The 24,636-nt window shown below is 42.4% G+C and overlaps 2 protein-coding genes across 4 annotated transcripts in view; one reads left to right on the top strand and one right to left on the bottom strand.

Annotated features, from left to right (window-relative positions):
* The window catches only part of URB1 (URB1 ribosome biogenesis factor), an 83,739-nt gene extending 76,793 nt beyond the window's left edge, over window positions 1-6,946 (top strand). Inside the window, exons 36-39 of the mRNA XM_077293972.1 lie at window positions 737-928; window positions 1,228-1,469; window positions 4,890-5,495; window positions 6,430-6,946. Coding sequence (XP_077150087.1) covers window positions 737-928; window positions 1,228-1,469; window positions 4,890-5,495; window positions 6,430-6,623 — 1,234 coding nt within the window. The 3' untranslated portion in view covers window positions 6,624-6,946. The remainder of the gene's footprint in view (window positions 1-736; window positions 929-1,227; window positions 1,470-4,889; window positions 5,496-6,429) is intronic.
* On the bottom strand, window positions 2,838-24,073 carry MRAP (melanocortin 2 receptor accessory protein). Of its 3 annotated transcripts, none has more exons than XM_077293973.1 (4): window positions 18,205-18,422; window positions 16,039-16,138; window positions 13,341-13,434; window positions 2,838-5,054 (listed from the first exon to the last, which is right to left on the bottom strand). In XM_077293973.1, exons 1-3 carry the CDS (start codon window positions 18,308-18,310, stop codon window positions 13,344-13,346), a joined length of 297 nt encoding a protein of 98 aa, XP_077150088.1. In that variant the 5' UTR covers window positions 18,311-18,422; the 3' UTR covers window positions 2,838-5,054; window positions 13,341-13,343. The 3 variants fall into 3 exon arrangements, 2 of the variants coding, with proteins under 2 accessions (XP_077150088.1, XP_077150089.1); XR_013223675.1 differs by lacking the exon at window positions 18,205-18,422 and adding an exon at window positions 23,942-24,073 and having other exon boundaries at window positions 4,915-5,054; XM_077293974.1 differs by lacking the exon at window positions 2,838-5,054 and adding an exon at window positions 8,802-8,964 and having other exon boundaries at window positions 18,205-18,414.
* Between the last annotated feature and the right edge of the window lie 563 nt (window positions 24,074-24,636).

Raw genomic sequence — 24,636 nt, 5'->3', positions numbered from 1 at the left:
CTCTTATAGCCTGAGCCCAGAAATCCGGTTTTGGGTTTATGTTATATGTTTTGGAGTGTGGATCCAGTTTTAAGTTGTTTCCCTTGTATCTACAATTTGTGTAAGAATGTAGATGTTTTGCTAAACATGGTGAGTATGGATAATATCTGACTACAGATGCCCCGAAGGTTCTCAAGAGAGAGTGTTAACAAGCAGCCAGGATTATAGGGAGTAAGCGAATAATCGCCTGTTTGTAATCTGTGACTATGAAGCGGTACCTGCATTATCCTAGGGCACATAGCTCTGCATCGGAGCTGTAAACGCAGAACGGTAGGTGGTTTTTAAGTTGCTTCACATTTTATTCTTTAGTCTGCCTACACATTAGATTAATGATGGCTGCACTTTGTGATATCAGCGTGGTCGGCTGACGGTCTATTGTATTGATGGACCCTCTTGACTTTGTCTACACATGTGTAAGGAGAGAGGGATCCGGCGAATCGACTTTCCAGTGGCTGATTGTTGTGTTCTCCAGGAGATAAGCCTCCACTAGTGACCCTCTCCTAGCGATGACAAGCTTTCCTGTGCATGGGGGAGTCAGGAGAGATGGCGGTCTACAGAGCAATCGTTCATCCGGCACCGATCTATTGTGTATGGGGAGGTCTAGCACTATGCCACTATTTTATAAGATGGCGTGATACTCTCTACAAGCTTTTCCTGCTGTATTTTGACTTCATGTCTTAAGTTCTTGTTTCGACAGGTACGTGGAAAATAAAACCCTGGGCGCTGTAATAACATTGCTCAACAACTTGTGGTTTACCAATCTTGGGACTAAAGGGAAGACCAAGTCCAAAGAGGAGCAAGATGAAGTCGGAGAGCAAGAAAAGTTCCTCCCTCTTCACCTAGTGAATGAGACGCTGTCCGTGTTGATGATCCTTCTGAGACACATCCGGTAAGTCACAGCTGACCTTAATTTCATGGTATCATGTTTGGTATTGATGTATTGATTTATGTTACACTAGTTATTCCTCATTTTGCTATTTCCTTTTTTTATATCTTTGGCAATTACTCGAACAAGCAAAGCTGCAGTGTACAGCATGGGGGAAAGCGCAGCGGCCATGGCATGAGATGCTTACATTCACACACTGTCTGCTGCGTACCCCACACATAGGAGCCATTACTGGGGTTTTCCTCTGTTAGTAAGAGTCTATCTACACAGAAGGTACATCTGACATTAATTACATCTTGCAGGCCAAACTTAGAGGGCGTCCACATTGCCCAGTATTTTGCAACCTTGAGCTCAGTTCTGAGATATCGCAGAAGAGTCCTGGACGCCTTCACCGAAATGGGACGGTTTGCCATTAACCAGCAGATTCTCTCCAGCAGTAAAGCGCTGATACTGCTGCAAAAATGGAGTGTTATCGAGAAGGACCTAGATCTCCAGGAGAAACTGAGCAACCTGGCCAAGGAATACCGGATCAAAGAGCTAAAAAGTAAGTGTAAAAGATCGATATTTTTTTTTTGATTCACCTTGATCAGTGTCAGAAATTAAAGTTGTATTCCCATCTCCAAGATCCTATCCCAGCATGCAGTAGGTATAATAAAATGTAGTATAGTTCTTCTGATTCGTTTTGTCTCTTTCCTCATGTGCAGGCATTGCAGGACCTTTGGTATCCATGGGTACGACCACTCATATAGTGACAGTTAGTTGTTAGTGGTCGAAACCATGGACACCTAAGCTACTGCAATGCCTGCACATGAGGAAAGAGACAAAACTAATTAAAAAAGGATACTACATTTCTAATTGGAAGTATTTGCTAATATTATTATTGTTACACCTACTACATATTGGGAGAATATCTTGCAGATGGAGCACCCCTTTAAGCACTGACAGATCACCTGATGTGAGACGTCCCGAAGTAGTAAATGCCATCCGAACAGAAGCTTCCATTCAGGTCGTGTGTACTATTGCAATAATAAAAAAAGTCCTGGCGCCCCTTTTAGGATTGGCAACTTACTGGACCATTTTGGCCTAATAAAGGGTGATGGGAAGAAATAATGAGCCAAGTTGTCAGATAATGGACGCTATACTTCTATGGAGCTGATCTGCGATACCACGAACAACCCGTGGGCAGTAGTGGAGCCGATTTTGTTAAAGAAAAAATAAAAACTAGCCTTTTTTGTTCTAATTCTGGAAGCACCTTTACATGGAGTGTCACCTCTAAATCGGGATCCGCAGGAATTGTGCTATGTCCTATTTATTGCATCTGCGCCCATCTGACGATCATGCATGTGTCCTGTCGGGTATGTAAGAACGACATCTGTACGGGCGACATCGACCCCTCTGGATGCGGAACGGGATAGGGGCAGTAAACCTCTTTAATGGTGTTTCCCAGGACTGTTTACATTGATGTGCCTATCCTTAGGACAGGTCATATGTGTATGATCAGTGGTGGTGCGACACCCGACACTCCTGCCGATGGATGGTTCCTGGTGCCAGCGGTGGGCACAAGTGCTCAGTTGCAGGAGTTCAACAACTGTTTAGTGGACATGGCCGGGTACGACTAGGGCAGCGGAGGAGGCGGATATGCTGCACCCAGCTCCGACCGCTATGCAGTTGACAAAGGTGTATATGTGCAGCTCCACAACCGAGCACCTTCACCAGTGCCAAGCGGGGTACTGCTTGTCGCACCCCCACCGATCAGATATTGATAACCTATTCTAAGGATATTCATGTAAAAGACAATCCCTTTAAGTATCCTGCCCACAAGGCTCATGAACAGTAGGATCCTGCCATAGTTTTATATTATAATTTATTGAAAGCTCTTCCAATCATTATCTGTACTTACACTACCCAGTGCTCAACTGTAGATCAAGTTTTATTGCAAACATCTATATATTTAAAGGGGTTTTTTTTTTCGCAGATGCAATATATTTCCTCCTATTCTTTCTTTTAGTTACTTCTTTTCCTTTGACAGAGGGATGAAAGCCAAAATGTAGCCTTAAAAAAGCCAAAATATAGCCTTAAAGCCAAAATGTAGCCTTAAAAAAACCAAAATGTAGCCTTAAAAAAAAGCCAAAATGTAGCCTTAAAAAAAAGCCAAAATGTAGCCTTAATGTTCTCTCGAGGGCAGTCCTCTAATTGCCCTTTAGTCCTCAGAGATCCTGAAATTGTTCTGAAATTTTGGGGGAAAATGTGTACCTTTTCATTCTATAAAGAATATCCCACAAGAGGCCTAGTAAGTGCCCGGTTGTCACGTCACTTTTCCAGAAGAGGCGTCACGACAAGGACTTGATCTTGAATGACGTTTTCCTCCATTATTTTTATTTTCAGATCCATATCGCCGGCTCCTAATACGTGATCGGCCTGTGACTGTCCCCTTGAATTACCGAGGGGGCGTCCATTGTGTGCATGTAATTCACAGATAGGACTTAATTAAAGTCCGGACTCCTCATTCAGGGCATTGACGTCCCATTTAATTAGCCGCGAGTACAATGATTTCTGCAGCTCTACGACCTCGACTGCAAGGTTTTACTGTCTGCAAAGTGTTATGTGGGATGAGAAATGATTGGGAAGTGCGAAAAAGAAAATGAAGAAGAAAATCAAAAGCTCTTACTGAGCACAAGAACCTCAATGTAGCCGCAGAGCGTGGGTGAGCGAGCCGCTAAATATACACCGCTTCTATTTTCCGAGGATCAATCAGATTTGTCGACTTGTCATCGTCTAAAGCAATTTTTACACTTCATCAAATTTCAGATTCCCTTAAGGGTAACGACTCTCCAGGTAGTTGTTTTTTTTTCTTTTCTTTTAGGATAGCTATTGCTTATAGTAAAATGGCAATGTTAAGCCTTTAAAAAATATAAATAAATATAAATTTTAGGGGTGTTGGTTTTTTTTTAATTTTGCTCAGGTCCCTCAAGTGCAAATTTTCAAGGCGCTCTGTACACTATAGGTTTGTTGCACGCTCCGTACTCGCATGCAGGATTACAATATGGCATTGACTGAGGCTGCTCCTTACAGACACCCTGCTCTGCCCGTCCCCTGCATACACGTAATGGTCTGTTTTCTGCTTCTCGGGTCATTATCTTTCCGTTTTAGTCCGGAATAGAGCAAAGATCCAGCATTACCACTATTATGTGCAGGAGGTGGACGCAGCAGGACAGGAGTTGATGCCAGTAACGAGGGCAATGTTCTCGATGCATGCATTTTTCTGCGTGGACCTTCAGTGTACAGAGCACCCCACAAGATTTGCATTACAGTAGCCATGCGTGCTAAAGAACCTCGGTTTAGTGTGCCACTTTAAAGGGGTTTTCCCTATCCCTTTAACAGAATGCAGCCCATAGGGAAATTAAATAATCACTCTTGGCCCATTGTCAGCACACCTGGCCAAAAGGACTTTTCTTTGCAGCTGATAGTGAATAAAATAGTACCAAAACCTCCAGTAATGAAAAATTTGTCGTCTTGGGTTCCTGATTCCGGAAGCTTCACGGTGTCCCTTCACATAGGGGACATCTGGCGCTGCATGGGAAATGTGACATGACGGCCATTTAGACTGATGATCTTCGGTGTAACGCATGGACGTCGCGAGCTCACCGGAACGGGAGCCGATCACTCTCAACCATTCTCCATTCTGGTTCTCTAAAGTCTCTGGATCGTCTCGTAAGAAGCCAATAAGGACCGGTTTGTGCATCACGGTCAAATCTTTATAATGTCACTTTAGAAATCGGGAACCTTTGTCCTTGAGGGTGCAGCACTGCCGTGCACGTATGGTATGCACAGGAATACATTTAGGTTTGTGAAGAATATCCCAGTCATTGGCTGGGAAACCTCTGGACTGAGGCATTAGCATAATTTTACCATTGCTACGAAGCATCTAAGCTTTTCTACATCCCATTTTGCTTCCATGTTGCAGGCTCGATAAAAGAGAAGTACAGGCTGCCCGGTTCTCGGCATGTGCAGAAGAAGCTCGGCGCTGAACTGGAGACAGATGTGGAGCAGGTCTCGAGTCTGCAAGATTCCAAACACCACGTGAAAGCCATACTGATACACTGGAAACCTGCTTTCTTGAGCTCGTCATCTGCAAAAAAAATGAAAGAAAGCATTGAGAAAGGAAGAAGCATCGCAGAGGACACTGCAGGCAGGCAGGAGGACACCACCGGTGATGACCTGGTGTGTGCCACCGCCTGCCTGGTAACAAAGTGGATAATGGGGGTAGAGGGTGGGCACACGGGGAGTATTCATGATCTAGGGGCTTCTCTGCACTGGCTGAACACATGCATCTTACCAAATACCCGTATAGTACAGGAACTTCTGAAGGACGGCGTGCTTAGAAGCACCCTATATAAACTCTTCTACAGGGTCTGGGATACCTGTGACTCCAGGACAGAGTTGCTGGACTTGTCTAACCAAGTTATTATGAAGCTGATCAAGAGTCGGGGTCTTAGTGAGGACGTTACCCTCCGTGCCGTGGAGGAGCTCTGTCTTCAGCCTGGCGACCATGCAGATGACCTGCAGAAAGGTGGGTACTCCTTACGGTGGGCTGCTGGTGATAGCCTCGTGAGATCAGCGGAGGGAGTTTATCACTCATAAGAACCTATAGATGTAGCAAGTCCCAATGTAGCAGCCGTCACACTAGGTCAATAGTGTAGGACACCTCAGCTGAGATACCCACTTTGTGGGCCACAAACACCGTCATATTGGGTGCATGGTATGCAGTTGGCTCAGAAGGTGTGCCCACGCTGGCTGCGTTACACAGCGGTCGCCCTCCTATCACTGCTGTCCTCCCATCGCCTCCCTACGTCATGTTCATGAGCTGATAATGGGTTGGTGTGGCACCTAATGAAGTTCTCCGTAGGTGGCCATCTATGTACCCCTAATAAATATCCAAAAACATATCTTAAAAAAAAAAAAAGACAACCATTTAACACCAGCACATACAAATCCCCCATTTTCCATTCTGTAAATTAAAAAATTGCGGCATTTGTTCAAGAAAAAAAAAAATCCTTTAGAATAAGATATATATTAACTACACTGAAAAAAGGAACAAATACTCATGTTTTTCAGTCAGATTTTAAAAAAATAAAAAAAAAATTGGCATAAAAAGCGATCAAATAGTTGTACTTAAGCCAAAGAGGACAAAAAGAAAAACAGATCGTCTCACAAAAAGCAAGTTGTCATACAACTCATTTGATTGAAAAATAAAAAAAAAAAGTTGTCTCAAAACAATGTGAAGGTAAAAGAAGATAAAGTGGTGTAGTACATAGGAGATTATATATATATATATATATATATATATATATATATATATATATATATATATATATATATATATAGTGTGTGTGTATATATTATATAATGTATGTGTGTGCATATGGAGAGAGATAGGGATAGATGGAGATCGCCATTATATCAACCAAAACATGTAATCTTGCAATATTTGTCTTCTCTTGCAGCTGCGGGCAGTTTCATGGCGTCCCTCTACATCGGGGATATCTGGCTTGGCGCCTCCTCCCCGGTCACCTTTACCAGTCATGTGCAGCTGGTATGTGAAGCAGCGGACTGGGATGTACAAAAAAAGAGGAGGGATGAGCACGAGCCCATTGTGTCTGTGTGTAGGAAGCTCTGCACTGTGGTACCCCGTAGATAGAATATCTCCTGTGGATGGATTTCTATTGGTTTCATGAACTGTGCAGCCTCAGAGCTGAATGCGGACCAAGCTCCGAGTATGAGAACAAGTAGCAGATCCTCTGCACAGCGCCAGTGTGGTCTGGATAAAGCCTTGGATGTTATAGACATTTCAATATAATATTTTTCTAAACTTTTTATATATTTATCGCTCTTGCTGGTTTCCTGATCTCCCAAAAAAGCAATATACGTTGTAGAAATAGGTCTGCTGGCTATGAGATGGGACTTTGGGCACATGACAGTTGACAGATTATCAAACTATACAGATAATTAATTAAACGGCTTAAAAAGAAAACAAAAACTAAAATGAAAGTTGTAGGTAATCCAGGAATATACACTGAAGGAAATAATTGATCCCTTGCTTATTTTGTAAGTTTGCCCATTGACAAACACAGGAACAGTCTTAAGGGTAGGTAGGTCAATTTTTAACATTGAGAGACAGAATATCAAAAATATAATCCAGAAAATCACATTATATAAATTTTAAAGAAACACCCCCAAAACATAATGTTTCCACCTCCATGCTTGACAGTGGGGACGGTGTTCTTTGGGTCATAGGCAGCATTTCTCTTCCTCCAAACACGGCGAGTTGAGTTAATGCCAAAGAGCTCAACTTTTGTCTCATGTGACCACAGCACCTTCTCCCAATCATTGACAGAATCATCCAGATGTTCATTGGCAAACTTCAGACGGGCCTCACATGTGCCTTCTTGAGCAGGCGGAACTTGTGGGTACTGCAGCATTTTAAACCTTTACGGCGTAATGTGTTACCAATTGTTTTCTTGGTGACTGTGGTCCCAGCTGCCTTGAGATCATTAACAAGTTTCCTCCCATTTAGTTTTAGGCTGATCTCTCACCTTCCTCATGATCAAGGATATCCCCCGAGGTGAGATTTTACATGGTGCCCCAGATCAATGTCGATTGACAGTCATTTTGTATTTTTTCCATTTTCTTACTATTGCACCAAGTGTTGTCTCCTTCTCACCCAGTGTCTTAAGGTACCTTCACACTAAACAATATCGCTAGCGATCCGTGACGTTGCAGCGTCCTGGCTAGCGATATCGTTTAGTTTGACACGCAGCAGCGATCAGGATCCTGCTGTGATGTCGCTGGTCGTTGAACAAAGTTCAGAACTTTATTTGGTCGTCAGACCGGCGTGTATCGTTGTGTTTGACACCAAAAGCAACGATACTAGCGATGTTTTACACTGGTAACCAGGGTAAATATCGGGTTACTAAGCGCAGGGCCGCGCTTAGTAACCCGATGTTTACCCTGGTTACCAGTGTAAAATGTAAAAAAAACAAACACTACATACTCACCTTCGCGTCCCCCGCCGCCCGCTTCCCTGCTCTGACTGAGCACCGTAAAGTGAAAGTGAAAGTACAGCACAGCGGTGACGTCACCGCTCTGCTGTTAGGGCCGGCGCTCAGTCATTGCAGGAAGCGGACGGCGAGGGACGTGAATGTAAGTATGTAGTGTTTGGGTTTTTTTACATTTTACGCTGGTAACCAGGGTAAACATCGGGTTACTAAGCGCGGCCCTGCTGGTTTTGTAGCCAATTCCAGCTTTGTGCAGGTCTATGATCTGGTCTCAGACATCCTTAGAAAGCTCTTTGGTCTTGCCCATGTTGTAGAGGTTAGAGTCTGACTGATTAATCGAGTCTGTGGACAGGAGTCTTTTATAAAGGTGACTATGTAAGACAGCTGTCTTTAATGCAGGTAACAAGTTGATCAGGAGCATCTAACTGGTCTGTAGGAGCCAGAACTCTTAATGGTTGGTAGGGGATCAAATACTTATTTCTCACTGCAAAATGCAAATACATTTATATAATTTATACAATGTGATTTTCTGGATGTTATTTTTGATATTCAATCTCTCAATGTTAAAATTAACCCACCCTTAAAATTATAGGCTGTTCATGTCTTTGTCTGTGGGCAAACTTACAAAATCAGCAAGGGATCAAATACTTATTTCTTTCACTGTACATAACCAGTGTGGTACAGAGAAATCATAGGGCTCAAAAAGAAAAAAATCTTTATCTGGAACGTGCAGTCCTCATTTCCTAAGCCGCCTGCTGTGGATCCACGGAGATGACGGAAGGCTAGTATGCCGCCATTTGTTAATTTTAAAATGCCCGTACCTAAAAAGTTGTGGTGTAAGATGGCGTGATGCCTCCTGGAAGAGGCTCCATGTATAGACTTGTGTGTGCAGGCAGCCTCCATATCTCTTTTCTGTACAATCTGATCACTCAGCAAATCCAATTACTGTCCTGTTACAATTGGTTTTCAGAATCTCTGCACTCACTGAAAAGAAGAAAAATGTCTTTTTTAAAAATAAAAATTAAAAAAAGTCTCTTTCTCCATGTATCTGCCAGTTTATTATCTTCTCATACACTATATATTTATAGAAAAGAGACAAAATTGACTCTGACATGAATCGGACGTCGGCTCCAGCATTACAGCTGGCCGCGATATTCAACTCACAAGAAAAATCGCCACGCTGCGGATTGCAAAATGATCAACATGGGGCGATTTCTGACCAGGAGATTTCCATTGCAAGTGGATAAAGATTTTGCCTGATTTTTTTTTTTTTTTTTTTTTTTTAAGCAAAGTTTTGAATTTTATTTCACCACTTAGATAAAAAAAAATAACCTAGACATGTTTGGTGTCTATGAACTCGTATTGACCTGGAGAATCATAATGCCAGGTCAGTGTTAGCATTTAGTGAACCTAGCAAAAAAGCCAAACAAAAGACAAGTGTGGGATTGCACTTTTTTTGCAATTTCACCACACTTGGCATTTTTTTCCTGTTTTCTAGTACAAGACATGGTAAAACCAATGATGTCGTTCAAAAGTACAACTCGTCCCGCAAAAAATAAGCCCTCACATGACCATATTGACGGAAAAATAACAAAGTTATGGCTCTGGGAAGGAGGGGAGCGAAAAACGAAAACGCAAAAACGAAAAAAGGCCGCGACTTGAAGGGGTTAAACCAGTGTTTCTCAACTCCAGTCCTCAAGACCCACCAACAGGTCATGTTTTCAGGATTTCCTTAGCATTGCAGAAGTGATGGAATTAATGCTTGAGCAGGTGATGGAATTGTCACCACCGCAATACTAAGGAAGGATATCTCAAAAACTTGACCTGTTGGTGGGTCTTGAGGACTGGAGTTGAGAAACACTGCTTTTTAGGAACCTTATGTAGAAAGACCATTTTTATATTTTTAGTTTTAATTGTAATCTGAGACAAAAGTATCAAAGAAAAGTTGATTAAAGAAGGAAAAGCTGGGTTAATTTTTTTACTTTTTGCATACCTTCTGTATTGTTGAGCTGCAAAATCTGGACACATTGAGCGCCCCCTAGTGGTAACTGCTGAGCTTTGTGTATGAGGGGCAGCAGTTCAATGGCAACTTAGCATTAGCACCTCTCATCTCAATTCCCGTATCAGAGTGTTTGGACTCTATACACCACTGAGTTTAATTATATGAAATTAAATACTATATATACATACACACACAGATATATTTATACGGATATATTATATACACTGCTCACAATAAGATAGGATATTTGGCTTTCGGGTGGAATTTAGGGAAAACTGAAAAGTTCACTCTACAGTGATATTGTATCATGAAATTGGGGCATTTACGTAAAAGCAGTAATGGTGATTTCCTCATCTCCATCAGCGCAGCTCAACTACAGCTTGACAACGATGTCTCCTGCTGTTCACAAGTGGAGTTATTGTCCGCTGAGGCATGGCATCCTACTCTTCTTGAAGGACGGCCCTCGGGTCTTTGAGGTCCTCGGGTACAGAGTTACGAGACTCTACACAGCGACTCAGGGTTCAGGTCTGGAGAGAGTGCAGGCAGCTCCATCTGATGTACCCCGATCTCCAGCAGCCGTTCCCTAATAACGCGACCTTGATGAACTGGAGCATGGTTGTCCATGAAGATGACATTAGGCTTGCGTTGTTCATGCAGAGGCATAATGACTAGATTAATGATGTTATTCAAGTAATAGGGGCTTGTCTTACAGTGTAGGGCAGTTCTGTATTGACTAGACACATCTGCCCACACTGTAACCACCACCACCAAAGGTTCGTCTGGTGACAACAGTGGCTGATGCATAGCGCTCTCCTTGATGTCTCCATCATCATTGGTGGCCCTCATTTCTGCTCAGAATGAATTGACTTTTATCAGTAAACATCACTGAGGCCTACTAGTTCCTCGTCCAGCGTAGATGCTCCCTGGCCGATGCAAAACGGTGAGGTACCCTTACAGGTCGTCTAGCCCGCAAACAACGCTGATGTAAACTGTTTCGAAGGGTCTGACGTGACATTGGGTGCCCCTCACCTCCCTTACATGTGCCTGGAGTTGTGTGGCAATCATCATCTGGTTCCAAAGGGCAATGTTCACAATGAAGTGACCATCAGTGCGGGATGTGATCATCAGTGTGGGATGTGATCATCAGTGTGGGATGTGATCATCAGTGTGGGATGTGACCATCAGTGCGGGATGTGATCATCAGTGCGGGATGTGATCATCAGTGTGGGATGTGATCATCAGTGCGGGATGTGACCATCAGTGCGGGATGTGACCATCAGTGCGGGATGTGACCATCAGTGCGGGATGTGACCATCAGTGCGGGATGTGATCATCAGTGCGGGATGTGATCATCAGTGTGGGATGTGATCATCAGTGTGGGATGTGATCATCAGTGTGGGATGTGACCATCAGTGTGGGATGTGACCATCAGTGCGGGATGTGACCATCAGTGCGGGATGTGACCATCAGCGCGGGATGTGACCATCAGCGCGGGATGTGACCATCAGCGCGGGATGTGACCATCAGCGCGGGATGTGACCATCAGCGCGGGATGTGACCATCAGCGCGGGATGTGACCATCAGCGCGGGATGTGACCATCAGCGCGGGATGTGACCATCAGCGCGGGATGTGACCATCAGCGCGGGATGTGACCATCAGCGCGGGATGTGACCATCAGCGCGGGATGTGACCATCAGCGCGGGATGTGACCATCAGCGGGGGATGTGACCATCAGTGCGGGATGTGACCATCAGTGCGGGATGTGACCATCAGTGCGGGATGTGACCATCAGTGCGGGATGTGACCATCAGTGTGGGATGTGATCATCAGTGCGGGATGTGATCATCAGTGCGGGATGTGACCATCAGTGTGGGATGTGACCATCAGTGCGGGATGTGACCATCAGTGCGGGATGTGACCAGAGGACGACCACTTCTCTGCCTTTCTGTGTGTCTTCCAGTCTCTGTCACAACCTGCTAATGACTGTGACAGTCTAAGTTCAGTGTCCACTTATCTGAGAACATCCTCCCTGACCCTCACAATGGCGAGGTACTGGTGATCAATTGTGAGGTGTCGTCTTGGGCTCATGATGTCAAAATGTGAACAGTATGATGAGGAGAATTGGTTAATACCAATTCTAATTAATCCCAAAAATATATTGGGTGATTCATGGATCAAACACCTGTTGTGAATTTTGCCATTTAGCTCCTTGTTTGAGATCAGCAAGTTGTGCAAAAAGTACTGAAACATTGAAGTGTTGGACAGAGGCATTCAGAAGTTTAGAGACGTCATATTAATTTCACCTGGAAAGGTTGGAGGGCTTTTTAGGATCATCGTGAATTTTCTCCTGAAAGCCAAATATCCTTAACTTTTTGCGTCTAGTGTATATAATATTATAATACAGTTTTTCATTAGGGAACTTTCTAATTGATTATTTCTTATCAGTTATTCCCGATTTACTTCTGCTAAAGAGATTTTACAGATCATTCACCTTTTTTTCCTTTGGCATTAGTTTGTACTTAAAGGGAACCTGTCGACAGGATTGTGCACAGTAACCTACAGACAGTGTCAGGTTGGCGCTGTTACACTGATTAAAATTACCATTGGTCTTGGGTGACAAAATATGAAACAATTTATAAAATATTTTTTATATTGTTCATTTGTTTCCTAAATTGAAAATTATTAAATTTCCTATCGTTTTGCTGCAGTAGAGTCTGTGTAACTCCATAATCTAGCTGGCTGTTCTGCTGCTTCTGGTGTAGATCTGACAGCACTCTGCTCCTGGCTACAGTCCGCAATTCGTTTTTGTCTCTGCTCTTTTGTTTCAGTGAGTATTTTATACAGTGTGCGCTTAGCCTAAAGGATTCAGCTGAAGCCTTTCCTAGCGTATACCTGAACATTTCACAGTTCGCTCAAGTCAGAAGAGGCAGCAGTTGGGTCGGGTGTTGTGATGCGAGCACGGTCCTTGTTTTACGGACATGTGAAATTAGGTGTAGTGAAATGTTTGGCCACCCCTAGGGTGCCCAAATCGCCTGTACTTCAACAGTTATTCTGTGCTGACTCACTCTATTTAATTAATAAATGCCTGGCTGTCAGAAAGTGCCACTAGGGGGAGCTCACTGCATACAGACTTATCCAGCTCACATTGTGCAGGGAAAAGCATGTGCTACCTCCAGTGTTGGCTGCCGGGGCCTAGTACTTTGTGTCATTTGGTTTGTCTGGAATTTTGAATCTGATAAAAGTGGGGAAAAAAAAACAAACATTTTAATTTGAGGTTTAAATTCATCCCTACAGAGAAATACTTCCCATAAAATAATTTATAAAATATATATATGATCGCGATTTGTGATTACTTACATTCTAGCTTGGGCAGGGACAGTGATGTGGATTTTCTTCTGTGGCTTCTGCGTTTCCATTAAGATGTACCAATTGGTTTCTCCTGGCTGTGAAACTGTCAGTAACATGAATGTCAGAATTAGGGACCGGGAAGAGATGATTGATAGTTTCAAAATCGACAGGTCTTTATGGAAAGTTTTATTCCCAGACTGTTCTGTGGGTCCACACAATGTTTTATTAATGTGACAACTCAGCACATTGTGTCGTGTGCATAATATCGCTGATTGTTCAGTGCCATGTGTCCGATATGATGGTTTACTGCTGAGGGCAAGGCGCCATACCCAAGGAGGACCACGGAGCCAGTAGTGTGGACTTTCTTCTTCAAAGTCAGATGTAGCCTATACAGAGGTTTTCCTAAAAGCCAGATGTCCATCAGACCCATATTTCTACAAGGCACTGAGCGTTTGACTCCCTGACGAAGCGGAAGTGAAACGCGCGTCGGAGTGGTGTGTGCAGCAGCAGAGGTATGTCATTACTGGTTGGTATTGGTGGAATTCAATACATATGGTAATTGATCGGTGATTCACATTTTATTCAGACCATCACATTTTCTGGTTTTGATTATATGAATTTTATCTTTTGATATTCACTTATTTTAATAAATATATATATATATATATATATATATAAATTGTTTTACTCCTTTCTCACAATGCTCAGTTAACATATACACATATATTAATCACATGATATTACGTTTTATTTATATTAATACCACCATCAATTAATTAAATATTTTATTACCATATTTATAAAAAAAAAAAAAATAGTTATATATTTTTTTCCAATTTTTACCAATCAGTTTGACATGCCCTGCTCTACACAGAGAGTGGAATTTATTAAATAATTTTTTATTGGATTATTTCTGTTTTTAAATTGTCATAAAATAAAGTCTCTTCTTTTTAACATTTTTTTTTTGTGTGTGTGATCATTTTTTATGAATAAAATAATAATTACTGGACATTTTCTTTTTATGAATATCTCTTTTGGGTTATACACTGAGGGTTTATAGCCTCGGGTGACAGGAGGCAGCGGCAGGTACCAAGAAGCCTCTACCATTACTCCGGCTTTACTGTTGCCCCCTTTCCTATGCTGCACCATACTTTCTAAATTATATGGTCAGCTTTAGTCCTACTAATAGAGGGCAAGAGCTTGAAATGTAGACCCAATACCCTTATCAAAGGGGTTGTCTGTCCATCGAATGAGACTGTTTAGGAGAAGGTGTCATTTTTTTTTTCTAATTATGGGCGACCCCACCTTTTAAAGGGAATTTGTCACCAGGTTTTTGCTACCACTTTTGAGAGCAGCAATAAGGTAGGGGAAGAGACCTTGATCCCAGCGATGTGTCACTTACTGGGATGCTTGCTGTAGTTCTGATAAAATCACTGTTTTATCTGCTGCAGATCTACCAGCTCTCTGAATGCTGAGCTCTGTATAACCACGGGCACACAACTGATTGGTAGATTTCTGCCTATGCACAGGGTATACAGAAAACTGCCAATCAGTGAAAGGGTCGTGGTTGGACTAGATGGCAGCTGCTGATTAAAACAGTGATTTTATTAAAACTACAGCAAGCAGCCCAGTAAGTATCAAATCACTAGAATCATAACCTGGAAAAATAACCTGACTGCTACAAACAAGATAATGTTATAAAGCTGGATTATCCTCGATGATCCAGTAGACTAGAACAGACTGCAATCTCCTCTCCAGTAATTGCTGTTATTACAGATGACATACCATCCGCCGGGCACCTGTCAATCTATAATGAGCGCAAATAAAGGCCCTGATTGAAATGTCAACATCACGAGCCGCCTGACGGCACTAATGTCATTTCCTTTGGCTCGTCCCAAGCTGTTGTCTGGAATAATATCGATGCGAAAGGTGAAAAACTAAATCTTAAGAAAAGAATTATAAATATACTAAATGGAGAATGGTTGCCATTGAAGCCAATGGGAAGGATGCGAGTCGAGAATTGCATGCCAAGTAACAGAAATTTATAAAATGGGCCCTCATTAGTGATGAGCGTATGTGCGCGGATAAAGGTGTTATCTAAGCATGCTCTAGTGTTAACAGTGTCTTTGGCCTGGTTGAATAATTTGGTTCTCCACGGCTGCATGTCCCGCTACGGTTCATCAGGGACTACACATGCAGGGATTGTCTAACAAACAGGCAATCCCTGCATGTGTTGCGGCTGTCAAACAGCTGCGAGGACTCTAGCATATTTTTCGCGTGCGCCGAAGACACTGCTAGCACATGAGCATGCTCTGATAAACCCTATCCGAACCCTATCTGATTTTTTGCTGGGGGAAGTTGCTCGTTTGCCTGCAGTGCCTCTAAAGGGGAAATATAGTATTACACTCAGCGGTGAAGTAAATGATTGTCTATGTAATACATCAACGATCCGGGTCCTCCGGAGCACAACGACTTGTTACTAGACTTGCACTCTGGCTCATTATAGACCAAGATCCTGAGTCGTTTACCCTGTTTATGACGTCTATGCACCCCAATATGTCATGGTCAATGTCTGCTAAGATTATCCATAATCCCTTTAAAAAGAAAATTAATATAAATGTTACCCATCGACATAAAACAGCCTTCGTTACATATTGGACAACTGTCTAATCACGCTGGGTTATGTCTGTACATTCAGTCCACTTACTTGGCTTCGGGGGAGTCTGTCCTAGACATATACAATAAAATGAGGAACAGAAACACTGAAAAGGCAACGAGACCAATCCATACAGCAATAACAATTGAATCTGCAGATACAATAAAACACAGAATTGAATTAGTTACATAATGCCATCCGGCTGGATTCAATTATAAGGCAACTTCTATTTTTAATATTTCCAGAATGTTCGGTCTATGGAGATGACATCCAGTCTTCAATGGGATTTGTGGATCCCCGAATGGAAAGAACCAGGTAAACGGTTATTCTGGTGCAAAATAAGCAAAAAGGGAATAGCGACACAGTTTTAAATTAAAGTGTCATGTCTTTCCATATTATATTTACAGTTTGTATTTTTTACTCTTAAATTGTATTTCCTGGATTTAGATATTGATGATCTGTCCTTAGGATAAGTCATCAATATGAAATTGCTGGGGTTCTGATAAGCTGTTTGATTGTCCCATGACGGCAGGAAATAAACCATGTATGGAACCACGAGCCCCCCACAGCTCCATATACTGTGTAGTGGTCGTACTGTTAGCGTATATTACATTACCTTCAATGGGATCTTAGCTGCAATGCCTGAGAAGGGCCATTGCACAGTGTATGGAGTTGTGATGTATAGACTTCATACTTTTTTTTTTTTTTGCCACTGTGGAATTGACAGCTGATCACTGAGGTTGCTGAGAGTAAGACAACTAAAACTTATATTTATTACTTAAGTCGTGGAAACTCCTTTAATACATGTATGCTGTCGTGATTATATTGCCTTCGTAATCATAAATGTAAAATTGTCTTGTGGTTAGGGAGAATCTGAATCTTTGGATGCAGTAGGAATAATATGACTTAATTGCACATTTTTCTTGTAATAACTTAATAATCTGCAAAGATGCAAATTGAAAAAAAAGGGAACCGCCATGGGATGAAATATTAGGCCTTTTTTTTGCTTAAATTTTTTTTATTAGCCATTCATTATCAGTAGTGATGAGCGGGTGTAGTCGTTGATCGGGTGATCTCCGAGTATTTGTTAGTGTTTGGAGATTTAGTTTTCATCTCGGCCGCTGAATCTAATTAATTCATTAGATTCAGCTAATTTTTGCAGTAAGACTCTCTAGGTAAAAAAAAAAAACTACACACAATAGCTTTTCCCAGGGTTATAGCAAGGATGCTTTTACAGTTTTTGCCTCCACATAATAGTTAATCCAAAGCCCACTTATCCCCAGGGCACACAATCTAATCAATCTATGAGTAGCTTTTCCACATACATATGGGTGACCAAAACGGTTCACTAAATTATTGGGGTTCAACAGCAAAAATTAAAGCAGCCAAGACCAGGTCGGTAGTGTCCTATATAGAAGAAATGGCACAAATTATACGCAACCTATTGTGAACCCAAACCCCAGAGGTACTAGAAAGGTTCCACTATAGCCCTTTGCGCACCCTTAGCTGAGGCAACAATAGTGGAACATTTATGACCTAGTCTGCATCGCAGATAAGTGCAGGCACTATTTGCCATTAAAACTAGCTCTGACTCATCTGCTAAACAGACAAGGCTTGTGCATGCCGAGATTTCTTTAAACTTGGACCATCGGTACAGTAGTACGTTGACTTTTATTGCTGTCTGAAGCTGCCGATCTTAATTAGGATTAGTGTGCCACACCTGGACATTGCGCATCTGTCCAGGCAGGCATGTGCTAGTGGACTCAAAACCTTTTGAAAGGTTGAAAAACCTTTTAAGACAAGTACTGTACAGATCTGAAAGAAACAACAAATATTCTAGTCTAAATGGGTAGACAGCAGTGATCAGAGCCAGCTCCAGTTGCACCTGTTAGAACCAGCGGCCAGCCATGTAACAGTTCCTGAACTCGCTCTATGAACCTGCGCCTTACCTAGGACTTATTTAGTTAAATATGGCTGCTTTCTTTTAAAAGCAGTGCTACACGTCTATGGGATGTATGAGATCCGGCCACACATGGGCAGATGTATAACGGTTTTTCGTACGGCCCCTTTAACACCCCAACTGACAAATGTAGGCAGTCTTGGGGAATAGTTTCCCTTTAGGATAATTCTGCCGGTTTCCTTGTAGTCCTCTATAAAAAATAGAATTGTCATATCTCCATAAACCCCGCTCCGTTACATCTGTAGAATTATACTCACATTTGTTGGCCTTCAGTTCACTTTCATCAAATGAAACTGGATCCAAGTAATCGTAGTAATACTCATATTCTGTGTGATTAGCAGCATCGCCCACCCGACCGTCCATCACTGCATCGTTCCTACCGCCCCGTCTTTATTATAGAGTGTCGTCCTGATCTCCGGTGGATGAGACTGGATTTGTCTTCGGTTTATGTCATCCCTATAAAAACTGTATTTTTATAACTTCTGCCTTTTTTTTTGTTGCTCTTGGCCGGTTGTTTGCTTCGCCTATTCCCTTACGCCAACCCTCCCCCCCATTACTGATAAAAATCTTACGCAAACACACAGGGAACGGGTCAATGTTATATGGGAAATCAGAGAGTACATAGTGAACTCCGAGCAAGTACGTGCACAGGAATATGCCGATATACACAGGCTGTCGTTGTGTGGATGAAGGAAGTGGGCAGCAGATATTTTAATCCTGAAAGCGACAGATCGTCTGTGGTTTAAAAAAGATAATTTATGCAGAAGAGACAGGAATATTCAGTAAGGGCAATATGGATACAGAGGATCTGCTGTTCTTGGAAGTCCTAATCTCAGTCGCATCACAAACCCTTGAAAATCTTGAATGGGTACAGTCCATGCAAATTAGCCACTAACTTCCCCCGCATAATCCCCCAAAATACCTGTTATAAACCTCCCATGTAATACTCACACCCTGCAGTTCCCTCCTCATCCCCACTCCATAGACTTCAATAAGCAGCTATGATCTGATCCCTCAGTGAGCTTGCAGTCCTCTTGTTTTTCAGCAAGATAGATTTTAGTATTTCTGAATGTTAAGTTCAGGTCGCATCGGGGAAAAGAAGTGGTGGCTCCTAAGTGGAGGAAGAAGCAGATTTCTCTGATGAGATCTATTGCAAAGGTTTTTTTTTTTTTTTTATAGTTGCTTGTACTATTGATTTATGCAAGGTTTGTTGAAATGACAGTAACCAGTTAAAGAAAAAAGTTTTAAAGAGAACCTAGCACCAGTTTTTCAGATTATAAACTAAAGCCACCACTTTTTTAATTGATTCGTCAATCTGTATATTTTGCTGAAAAACAAGAAGATTGATAGGTCAGTAAGGGATCAAATTATAGCTTGGGGTATGAGGAGGAAACTGCAGAGTGTGTGAGTGAGGCAGACACACCCAGGCCATGCTGGTGCTTTCTATTAATTTATTTCACTGCAATGATAGATTCACAGATACACTGCTCAGTACTGCTGTAAAATGTCCTCCTTGCTGCTGCTTCAGAATATGTGCTACATAGAGTCAGGGGAGCAGGAATCCCTCATGTCTGTGTGTGCTGGGTATGAGAAACATCAGAACAGCTAGTCTCCATCTGAGAGCTCATAGACAAATTAAAATTAAAGAGAGAATCTGCAGAGGGGAAAACTTATGAAGTACAGAATACAAGTTAAATAAAGGCCAGAAAGTGTTATTTCTCATATATACACAACCTCCCTGCCTAATTCTTTCAACCACTGTGTGCATGTGTACCTAGAAGTGATGCTGTTAGGAAGGCAGAGGGCAGTCACACCAAATATAGATGTCAGTAAGATTTGTCTTTTGTTCATTCACTTTTCACTTTGCATTTTGTTAATTCTTAAATTATAAAACTTCGATTGTTGAAAGCATTCTTTCTTTGCAGCACTTTATCCACACATGCCTAAAGCTTTTATACAGTACTGTACGTACACGTGTGTGTGTGTGTGTGTGTGTATATATATATATATATATATATATATATATATATATATATATATAATGTGTGTGTGTGTGTATATGTGTATATGTGTGTATATATATATATATATATATATATATATATATATATAAATAATATGACCGCGGGAGGCTGCGCGTGCGCAGATGGAGATTGCAGTGGCCATTTTCCTGAAGCAGAGTTTGCAGATTTAGATCTCGGCTTCAGGAAAATGGCCGCCGCGATCTCCATCTGCGCACACGCACGGCCTCCCGCAGCCATTTTCATGAAGCCCCGGGAAGCAGAGCACTCCATCTGCGCATGCGCAGCCTCAGGAAGATGGCCGCCACCGAGAAACCGGTGATTAACCCGGCTCTGCTGCTCACATTGGATACCGAGCCGCTGCGTCACCTCACCTGTGGAAGTGACCCTGCTCACGCCATACCGCTCATTATCCCCGCACCTCTGCCGTCGCCACACCACTGCTGCAACCCCCCCATGGACACCAGGCCGTGGCGTCGCCCACCTAAGCAGGAAGAGACCCTGCTCAGGTGCACGCCGTACCGCATCACCCCACCTCTGCCGACACCATGCCTCCTGTGACCCTGCTCTGCCACCGCCAGCCCTCAGGTAAGATACTGTAAATTCGGACAATAAGACGGACCCCCATCTTATAAAAAATATTTTTTTCTGCAATTTTCACCCCAAATTTGGGGTGCGACTTATGGTCCGGTGCGTCTTATAGTCCGAAAAATACGGTACTTAACAAAAAAGTGTGACACAACTGAAATGATGTCTTATATTCTAGGTTCTTCAAAGTAGCCACCTTTTGCTTTGATGACTGCTTTGCATACTCTTGACATTCTCTTGATGAGCTTCAAGAGGTAGTCACCGGGAATGGTTTTCACTTCACAGGTGTGTCCTGTCAGGTTTAATAAGTGGGATTTCTTGCCTTATAAATGGGTTTGAGACCATCAGTTGTGCTGTGCAGAAGTCTGGTGGATACACAGCTGATAGTCCTACTGAATATACTGTTGGCTGCTTTTTTCTTGCCATAATACAAATTCTAAGTAAAGAAAAATGAGTGGCCATCATTACTTTAAGAAATGAAGGTCAGTCAGTCCGAAAAATTGGGAAAACTTTGAAAGTGTCCCCAAGTGCAGTGGCAAAAACCATCAAGCGCTACAAAGAAACTGGCTCACATGAGGACCGCCCCAGGAAAGGAAGACCAAGAGTCACCTCTGCTTCTGAGGATAAGTTTATCCGAGTCACCAGCTTCAGAAATCACAGGTTAACAGCAGCTCAGATTAGAGACCAGGTCAATGCCACACAGAGTTCTAGCAGCAGACACATCTCTACAACAACTGTTAAGAGGAGACTTTGTGCAGCAGGCCTTCATGGTAAAATAGCTGCTAGGAAACCACTGCTAAGGACAGGCAACAAGCAGAAGAGACTTGTTTGGGCTAAAGAACACAAGGAATGGACATTAGACCAGTGGAAATCTGTGCTTTGGTCTGATGAGTCCAAATTTGAGATCTTTGGTTCCAACAACCGTGTCTTTGTGCGACGCAGAAAAGGTGAACGGATGGCCTCTACATGCCTGGTTCCCACCGTGAAGCATGGAGGAGGAGGTGTGATGGTGTGGGGGTGCTTTGCTGGTGACACTGTTGGGGATTTATTCAAAATTGAAGGCATACTGAACCAGCATGGCTACCACAGCATCTTGCAGCGGCATGCTATTCCATCCGTTTTGCGTTTAGTTGGACCATCATTTATTTTTCAACAGGACAATGACCCCAAACACACCTCCAGGCTGTGTAAGGGCTATTTGACCAAGAAGGAGAGTGATGGGTGCTACACCAGATGACCTGGCCTCCACAGTCACCAGACCTGAACCCAATCGAGATGGTTTGGGGTGAGCTGGACCGCAGAGTGAAGGCAAAAGGGCCAACAAGTGCTAAGCATCCCTGGGAACTCCTTCAAGATTGTTGGAAGACCATTCCCGGTGACTACCTCTTGAATCTCATCAAGAGAATGCCAAGAGTGTGCAAAGCAGTCATCAAAGCAAAAGGTGGCTACTTTGAAGAACCTAGAATATAAGACATAATTTCAGTTGTTTCACACTTTTTTGTTAAGTATATAATTCCACATGTGATAATTCATAGTGTTGATGCCTTCAGTGTGAATGTACAATTTTCATAGTCATGAAAATACTGAAAAATCTTTAAATGAGGTGTGTCTAAACTTTTGGTCTATACTATATATATATATATATATATATATATATATATATATATATATATATATATATATATTCATCTTTTACATTTAAAAAAAATTGCAAAAATAAAAATAGGCTGATGCATAGGTCTGGGCACCCTTGGAGATTTGTGTGCTTAGATAACTTTGACAAAGGTTTTAGACCTTGATTAGCCTATTAGGGTTATGGCTTGTTCACTATCATCCCAGCCTCCACTAACCTTGTGTCAAAAAACAGCAACTATGGGTTCTTGTAAGCAGCTGGCTAGCGCTCTGAAAATGGCGGAGGTGCACAAATCAGGAGAAGGCTAGCATAAGATAGCAAAGCATTTTCAAGTTGTCCTTGCCTCAGTTTGAAATTTAATTAAGAAATGGCAGTTAACAGGAACAGTGGAGGTCCAGGTAAGGTCTGGCAGACCAAACAAAATTTCTGTGACAGCTGCTTGTAGGATTGCTAGATAAAATAGAACCCCTGCTTGACTGCAAAAGACCTACAGAAAGATTTAGCAGACTCTGGAGTTGTGGTACATTGTTCTACTGTTCAGAGGCACCTGCAAAAATATCGCCTTCATGGAACAGTTTTGAGAAGAAATCCTCTCCTGCATCCTCACCATAAAATTCAGCATCAGAAGTATGCAAAGCAACATCAAAACAAGCTGTGGAATCACAAGGGTCAGTGTATGCTCTGTTTCACTAGCTGAAACCGCATTGACCATGGATTATCCTACCGAATATCCATTCTCCTTTATTGACTCGCTGGGATGAGAGCAGCTGTTACTTAACAGTTTCCAGGGCTGACTACCCCACCTGTGGAGGTAATGACAAGCTTAGGAAGATGACAGTCCATTGATGTACAGGGCCAGTTGACCAGAGGGTCACAACCTGGCTTCTCCGAACATTTCCATGGAGTCAGGCAACCAGTGGGTCCTATTCCTGGCCTCCACAAATGTATCCAGGGGGTTCAGGCAACCTGTGAGTCCAAATCCTGACTACTACAAACATCCATTGATTTACGATGGTTAATGGAGCAGATCTGTATTCTTCCAGCCTGGGCTGGGGTCCCCTAAGCTGGCATCCTGTAGAATGACAAATCTGTGTCCCTCGTGATGGAGCCATGATGTCTTGGCTGCTGTCGTGTGGAGAGTCTCTGGTTCTTTGGATGTCTGAATGTCGTGGCTGAATATCTCTTTCATGTTAGAGGCATATAACCTCTTGTTATATGACTGTTCTTCATCCAGTATTCACAGGTAAAGGAGAAGAATGGTGATAAGACAAAATCGCATTGGTTGATTATGTAATCTATTTGCATAGTTTTACTCCTCTATTCTGCATGTTAATAAACTGGTTAACCTGGACAATGTGTAATCAACATATAATAATAATAATCTTTATTTTATATAGCGCTAACATTCTGCAGCACTTTACAGTTTTGCACACATTATTATCGCGGTCCCCGATGGGGCTCACAATCTAAATTCCCTATCAGTATGTCTTTGGAATGTGGGAGGAAACCGGAGAATCCGGAGGAAACCCACGCAAACATGGGGAGAACATACAAACTCCTTGCAGATGTTGTCCTCGGTTGGATTTGAACCCAGGACTCCAGCGCTGCAATGCTAACCACTGAGCCACCGTGCTGCCCCATACATATCAGCAAACATCATTGTTCCATGACCCTATATCACTAGTCATCCAGGATAAGAGCACAATATGTTAAAACAAATTGTCAACTTACAAGTCAATATTACAGGCTTACTTTAACAAGTCATTTTTCTTGATCAACCAGAAAGAAGCAAATTTCTCTGCAGCTTGAAATATGCACTTGGTTTTCTTAAGCGTGGCATAAACCAAGGGTTAAGCACAAAATAAACACAGCCATCTGGGCAAAACAGCAAAGTAAAAGAAAACAGTAACTCTAGGTACAGTTCTTGTAGTAGCGCGGCAGCCCATTCAAGGTTAGCAAGACCCAAGGTTCAGGCATAAATCACAGCACAAAACCACAACTGCCTTGGGAAGCCAAGTACTTAAGCCCCAGACCATGTGACTCTTCCATCATGTGACTGATCACATGATTGTGACATCACAGGTCCTGTCAGGACTCTGCAGGTGGAGATAAGGTGGACATTCTCCCACCCGCTCTATGAGATCCACATACAACCAGCCCATAAATGCAACTTTAACTTAACCCTCGAGTCACAACTACTGTGCTGGAGGAAAATTCTCTGGTTTCACATCACTGACGCCATTAAGCGCAGTGACACATTTCTCCTTTCCATTACTTTACCAGGGACTTTGTCACAATATTTGGGTTTTTTTTGCCTAAAATAGAAATTTGTTAATTTTTGTCCTATTAGAGATCATTTCATCTTCAACTGGCTTATCTATTCCCAATAGCAGTCATTTTGACCAGGGGGTGCCCAAACTTTTACATGCCACTCTCTATGTATGTAC

Source organism: Ranitomeya variabilis, chromosome 3, assembly GCF_051348905.1.
Source record: "Ranitomeya variabilis isolate aRanVar5 chromosome 3, aRanVar5.hap1, whole genome shotgun sequence".
Taxonomy (NCBI): Eukaryota; Metazoa; Chordata; class Amphibia; order Anura; family Dendrobatidae; genus Ranitomeya; species Ranitomeya variabilis.
Note: the sequence above shows the minus strand (reverse complement) of the source record. Positions and strands in the feature narration are given on the sequence as shown.